The following is a 7545-nucleotide window of genomic DNA, read 5'->3' as shown; positions in this document are numbered from 1 at the left end:
ATATATATATATATATATATATATATATATATATATATATATAGTGTATGCTTGTCAAGAGCAGGGCTCATTAGCCACCAACGGAGCCGCAAATGCAAAATATAAGTTAGGTCTAGCGCGCACAATGTTCCTGAAGGTCGGCAATGGTCCCCCTCGGTCACGAGTGGACGGCCATCATATATATATATATGATGGAACTTGAAATGTGGAACTTGTGGCTAATACTATATCAACAACTATGTCTGTGTGGTTAAGAATCTGCTTCTCAAACATGAGGCTTCGTGTTCAGTTTCATGACATTGCACCTTGGAAAGTGTCTTCTGGCCCAGGCTGACAAAAGCCTCAGGAGGAGATTTTGTAGAGAAAACTCAAAAGTCATTTTAAGATTCACAAGGATCAGAACTTCAGTGCAGCTCTTGATGGTCCAAAGCAGATATGCAATTTATGTCGGTGTCTTTTTCAAAACATTGGTTTAAAAATCCACACCAGACACCATGATAGATCTAAGGTGTAAGTACAAGAATTGGTCAAATTCTGTATAAGGAGTAGACAACCACCATATATATATATGTGTGTATGTATGTATATATATATAGGTAATCTTCAGGTTTAGGGGGATAAAAAAAATAAATAAAAATATTCAAGGGAAGTAACTGAACGTCTTACCAGTATTCTCCGTACCTCTCTGTTTATAAACAAATCACACACGTGATTTGATTGACGTTAGGGTTAGGGTGTGATTTATTTATAAACAGCTAGAAGAAAACGGATAATACTGGTAAGTCGTTCAGTTATTTCCCTTGAATATTTTTATTTATTTTTTTTATCTCCCTAAACTTGAAGATTACCTATATATATAGGTATGTTGGTGGAAACAGGGAAAATAGAATTCAAAATATGAGGACATGTATATCGATTAATATTTAGCATAAGTAAGTGGGTGACTCAAGAGAGTTTTGTATATTGATACTTATCAAACTAGTCAGGTCAAATGCCTGAGTTTATATGTATGTATATGTGTGTTTGTTTAATAGAGTTTACCATTTCCAGAAAGGTTGGCTCCAGAGACAGTCCCGGTATTACAGTGTACTATGGAACAGACATTGTGACGTCATTAGTGACTGAGGTGGAGTTCAACACAGCTTCAAAATCATCTTATATATATATATATAATGCGTGTGTGTATCTCTGATAAAATTTCTCACCAATGCAAAAAGAGGTCAGTTTAGCAATAAGAATCTTTTATTGGAATTCAAACAACATAAACATGGTAGCCTCGCTTGTTTACAAATAAGTGCTCATGTATGCATGCACATATCCATATGTAAGCTTTGCTCACACGACTCACTCCCCACTCCACGTTGCCGCCATGCGCATGCTCAACCGGATATTGACTTTAGTCTACCAAAATGAAAGGTGATCCCTGATGCTGATCGGTCTGCCTAAAGAATAGTTTATTTAGCATAAAACGTTGTTACTAAAGGCTAATAACATAACATATTTATTTTCAATTCATCAACACACTGATCACCATCGCCGATTTCCTAAAAAAAAATAACTGTGGTTTATACGAGGTATATTAATTTATATTTCTTCATTCAACCGTTCATTTGTTTTTTTCTTTCCTGAACAGTGTTTATTTTTGCTTGATCTGTCATAAAATTCGTCACATCTCTGAAAACAACGTAATTTTGATCAAAGGTCTACATAATTTGGACTAGCTTACGGCTACAAAAAACAACTGACCAGAGCTACATGACTTTTCTGGACAGAATACTGAATGTTGTCACCCACCATTATGTAGGGAGTTCAGCATGTATAATGTTTGACAATGTGATCATGTATCTGTGTTCTGTGATATATCTTCGATGGACCCTATTTTTAGTGCATGACCTGTTGTTTTATACCAAGAATAAGTAATAATTACGGCCTGTATTAGAACATGGGAAGCTGTTCCTGAGGCAGTTCCATGTCGGAGCAAATATCCTGCTGTAGGGCAGGAGTCATGACAGACGGACTGTAGACAGGAACTTCGCTCCGGCTAGCTAGGGAGTTGGTCTGCAACGAAGTGGACTTCCAGAGAAACAAAGGAAACGAAATAATGTTATCAGTGAACGTTAAATGAATCTGAAATAACTGGCAACTTAAGCCCTGATGTACGTAAAATAAATCTTTGATAAATATATTTTCGTCTCCACTAGTTTGTTTGTGTATAGCTTAACAAAGCTATAACTGGTGACCCCGACGATAGAACAACAGCTCCCGCTATCGAAACAAACATGGCATGCGACAAAACAACATTACCGAGGCTAGAACAATTCTGGCCTAAGACAGCTGGACTATGGTTCGCGCAGGCGAAGGCCAATTCAATATAAACGAGATAACGGCCAACCAAACGGAATATATATACATTATTTACATTTGACGGATATTTGTCCTCATCTTGTTTGTTGTTAACACAACGTTTCAGCTGATATACCCTGGAGGGTAATGTAAATAATGTATATTCGTAACAGTTAGTAGCACAAGATATTCATAATAGTTTAGTACAAGACATTCATAATAGTAATATAAGAGATATATCTTATGATACTGACTCATATAAAGAGAATTACCTTTTAACATTGGATTATTCACTTGCTTTAATTGTGTACAGACGGGGTGAGATGGAGGGCACACAGAATTTCAGGGAAAGAACGATGTGGGAAGAACAGAGACAGTGTTGAAAAATGAATATGTCCTGAGAAAGAAGCGGGGAGTTGTAAAGCAAACCAGAAATTCTGTTACAGACTGACAGATTCAACAAAATTCATTCTACTGATTGTCGTCATTGGCTTTGCTAAGTCTATAAGTTACTTTCTCCTCTACTACTAATTGCTGCAGTTTATTGTAATTTCATAGAATATGATGGCAGTAGACTTCACACAAGATCATATGATGTCATTTTGATAACCAATTAAAGTTTAAAGTCCAGTCATCAACATAAAAGTTTATATTTACATTTTCTACTGTTGAATGTTTCCTTTTAAGTATCCCCTATATCTTATGCTCTTTCTCTTTTGTTTCAGAAAAACCAGATGACATTGGCATAAAAGTATTTCTTCAGACGTATCTTCAATATTCATCATCTTTAAAAAATAATTAAGGAAGATATTTTATAGAAAGGATATAACCCTATCTCTTTAAATCTATGGTGGAATTGGTGGAAATGTTTCTTGTGACCTGACATCACTAACAAAATTTCTCTCCTTCATTGTCAGGAATATGTTCAAGATTATGTTGCGTTTTAAATAAACTTGGAGAAATTTACAAAGGAATTTGCAGTATCTTTAGATATCAACAAAAATTAACATGTGATGGAAAAATTACAGTAGAAATAATTAAGAAAATACGAGAAGAGAAGTGATCAGAAAAGAATAATTATGGAAAATGAATTCTGTGAAAAACCAGTGAATATTAAAGCTGAGTCTGAAAGCATAGATTTTCCTAAGATGCTAAAAGAATTAGGAAAAATATCCTACCACTTTCATGCAGGAAACAAAACATTCTCTGAAAAAAATCAGTTAGCTTTTCATACAGGAGAGAAAGCATTTCACTGTAATACCTGTGGTAAATCTTTCTCTTACAAAAATGCATTGACTGTACATGAATGCATTCATACAGGACAGAAGCCATATCCTTGTAGCATCTGTGGTAAATCCTTCTCTGGAAGTAATGACTTAAGTACTCACATACGAATTCATACAGGAGAGAAGCCATATCACTGTGAGACTTGTGGTAGATCATTCTCTCATAGAAATGCTTTAACTGTACACAAACGTATTCATACAGGAGAGAAGCCATATCACTGTGATTTCTGTGATAAATCATTCTCTAGAAGTAGTGAATTAACTACTCACAAACGCATTCATACTGGAGAAAAGCCTTATCAATGTGATATCTGTGATAAATCATTCTCTGTTAGTTGCCACTTAACTACTCATAAACGTAGTCATACAGGAGAGAAGCCATATCACTGTGCTGTCTGTGGTTCATCATTTTCCGCAAAAAGTAGCTTAAATACTCATATGCGACTTCATACAGGAGAGAAGCCATATCTCTGTGATATCTGTGGTAAATCATTTTCTGCAAAGGGTGAATTAACTGTACACACATATATTCATACAGGAGAGAAGCCATATACTTGTGATATCTGTGGTAAATCATTATCTGATCCAGGTAACCTAACTAAACACAAACGTATTCACACAGGTGAGAAACCATATCACTGTGATGTCTGTGACAAATTTTTCTCTGAAAGAAGTTACTTAACTATTCATAAACGTATCCATACAGGAGAGAAACCATATCACTGTGACATATGTAGCAAAGCATTCTGTAAAATTAGTAATTTAACTAGTCACAAGCGTATTCATACAGGAGAGAGACCATATCGTTGTGACATCTGTAACAAATCATTTTCTCACAGTGGTACTTTATCTAGTCACAGGCAAATTCATACAGAACAGAGTCCATATCAGTGTGATATCTGTGGTAAATCATTCTCTAAAAAAGGTCACCTAGCTACACATGTTCGTATTCATACAGAAGAATAAGGATATTTATCTCACATATTATTTTTAGAAAAATTATCGCATATAACCATAAATTATTCTCACAGGAAAGAAGACATAACAGTTTGGTAACAAATCACATAATCATAACTATATCTTCATTGGTTAGATAATTTACCACTGTGATATTGTTAATAAAACCACTTTTTCAGTATAACCATACATAGTCCATTTGACTTATTTCTGAAAGAGGGAAAATAGATGCTAAATGATGATGATGATGAAAAGGATACTTTTGATATATTTGGCATTGGGTAAATAACGGAAAATATATATTGCTGTAAATTAGGGATACTATCATGGTAGAGTTGATGTTATTAAATACAGAATGCATAGAAAATACTTCTTTGTGGCATAAGACAAAATACTTATTTGTCTACATGTATATATATATTATTATTATTTCACCTAGGCATAGTGACAGCAATAAACTCAATATATATATGCTTCAAGACAAAGGAATAAGAAATTATGTCATAAGCATTATTGACTTATGGCTGTTTCTGCAATAAGATGCAATGCAATCCTAGTTGAATGCTTGTCTATCACTCTATAGCTTCATTGGAGCTTTAAACATGAGGTGCAATTTATATATACATATTTATTAATGTTTGTTTTTATGTTCAGTTATAATAAAAACAATTTTACATGAATATAAAGAAATACTCCATACTTTTGTAGTAGAGTACAAATTTGTTATTCTTTAACAAGAATAAAACACACACACACACACACTTTCTTATTGTTGAGCAGTGTATTCTTGGTTTTGGCTTACAGCCTGTCAAAATGGAAAATAGTATGCAGGTACAGCTGACTGACAGTGTAGCAAGGGAAACAACCTAAATTCTTTTTTAATCATCACCATGCAAACCATGATTGTATAATTACTTCCAGCATAAAAGAGGCTATTCCCTTCCAGTTAACATGTCTGAAGGGTCGTCAGTATTGCCAAGTGCAAAACCGTTGGTAATTTTGCAGTTGATTATATGCCATAACTAGGAATATATTGTTCGACGATATAAAAGTATAACTGCTCCAGTTTTTGTTTAGGAATTAAAAAAAATTTTTTTTTATCTTAGCCAAAGCCTTGGAAGTTAATTTGGTCGACAGAAACTGAAAAAAGCCCATTATATATAAGTATGAGTGTGTGAATTTGTGTTTCTTTGTCATGACGTGCATTGTAAACGAATATCACTCCTGTCCTTTGTTTTCAATGTTTCTTGAAAGCATGTCTAGCTGTGGGGAAATACCTTGCTTGGAAACTGGTGAGGATTGGCAATAGGAAAAAGCATTTGGCCATGGAAAATCTGCTTTAACAAATTCTTTCTGAGCCATGCAAATATGAACAAAGTCAACTTCAAAACAACGAAGAAGATTCTCAATCTTATGAATAATTTTGTTATGTATATAAATTGTTGAAGGTATGAGATGATGTTATTGGTTAGCTTTTGTATTAAATTCATAATTTATATTTTTGGCATAATTCCTTCAAAATTTAATGGGTCAATAATAATAATTTACATGTTTCCATATATATATTTCAGCTTAATAAGGCAGTGAGTTGGCAGAATCATTAACATGGTGGGGGAAATGTTTAGTGACATTTCGTCCCTCTTTATGCTTTGAGTTCAAATTCCACCAAAGTCGATTTTTGCCTTTCACTATTTCAGGGTCAATAAAATAAGTACCAGTTGAACACTGGGTCAATGTAATCAAGTAATCCCCAACCCTGAAATTACTGGCTTTGTGCGAAAATTTTAAATCAATATAAATATTAATCATCATCATTTCCTCATGTTTTCTATGTTGGCATCGCTTCGGTATGTCATCACAGTCTGTCTCCCTTCTTATTGGGAGTTGCTGCTCTCATAGACTGGTGTCTGTACCTGTTGTGTGGTCTGATTTCCACAGCCCTTCCTTTTGGCAACCACTTTTACAGCATACAACTAAGTCTATTTTCTCACACTCTTGGCACTAATTCTATACAACTTGAATTGTCCTCAACAAGACATGACCAAAGGAACTCCACAATCTTATGCTTTCTCTGCTTATTTACCAACCAATTCATAGTGTACTGAGTGTATTCTCTCATAGCAACAGCACTAATAGAGGGTATCAAGTTCACAGCAAGATGGAACTAGATGAACCCTCACAACCCTATGCTTTCTTTGTTCATTTGCCAGCTGCTTTGCAGTGTGCATCAGATGCATCGGATGCATTTTTTCATGGAATCAATGCTAATGAGAATACATTACACACCAGTCATTCTGTAGGGAGCAAGGGTATGAGGCTTTCTATCATGGCATCAGCCCATGAGAGGTTCTCATCAATGACGTGATTTGTGACTCATTCGTATCCGTGTCCATTCTCCGTTGGTGGCATACAGTTCTATCTTCTTCAGGTTTTCTGATTATTCTTTGGAACCTAAAAATTAAAACTAAACAGGTTTACAGTTCGGTTTTCCTCATAACATTTCACATGTAGCACAACTAAACAAGACTTATGCTAGCCCAACCATAAACTTTTAACATTCACCAATTTAATATAATGCCACAAAGAAGTATTTTCTATGCATCATGTATTTAATAACATATATATTATTTACAAGATGTAACTAAATAATTTAGGAATAAAGTGTGTTTTCATTTTTTCTCTTTGTATTTTGATGTTTTCAACTGTGGAACTTAGCAATAGAACACTTGGACAGGGTGTGAAGTGTATTTATGAAGACACAATAGATAAGAACTATTTAGTGAAGGTAAGTTGATGATTCTAGTCACAGACTGAAGTAGTCAAGGTGGATTCGTAGAATAACCTCTTCAGAAAGTTTATCAAGAATATGAGCACAGATTTTTATGAAGATACCTTTGGTTTTTGCTAGGTTAGAACTGTTTTATTAAAAGTGCTTGGAATAAGGAAGGGCATCCAGCTG

At 34.5% G+C, this 7545-nt stretch overlaps 2 protein-coding genes across 2 annotated transcripts in view; both read left to right on the top strand.

Annotated features, from left to right (window-relative positions):
* Window positions 1-3414, top strand: part of LOC128250465 (zinc finger protein ZFP2-like) — a 6404-nt gene extending 2990 nt beyond the window's left edge. Inside the window, exon 2 of the mRNA XM_052975557.1 lies at window positions 3069-3414. The gene's annotated coding sequence lies outside the window, so the exon portion shown is untranslated. The remainder of the gene's footprint in view (window positions 1-3068) is intronic.
* LOC106884112 (zinc finger protein 208) overlaps window positions 1-7263 on the top strand; it is a 16102-nt gene extending 8839 nt beyond the window's left edge. Inside the window, exons 6-7 of the mRNA XM_052975422.1 lie at window positions 3069-3108; window positions 3386-7263. Of these exons, the coding sequence (XP_052831382.1) occupies window positions 3069-3108; window positions 3386-4595 (1250 nt within the window). The 3' untranslated portion in view covers window positions 4596-7263. The remainder of the gene's footprint in view (window positions 1-3068; window positions 3109-3385) is intronic.
* Window positions 7264-7545: the final 282 nt, after the last annotated feature.

This window comes from Octopus bimaculoides, chromosome 21 (genome assembly GCF_001194135.2).
Source record: "Octopus bimaculoides isolate UCB-OBI-ISO-001 chromosome 21, ASM119413v2, whole genome shotgun sequence".
Taxonomy (NCBI): Eukaryota; Metazoa; Mollusca; class Cephalopoda; order Octopoda; family Octopodidae; genus Octopus; species Octopus bimaculoides.
Note: the sequence above shows the minus strand (reverse complement) of the source record. Positions and strands in the feature narration are given on the sequence as shown.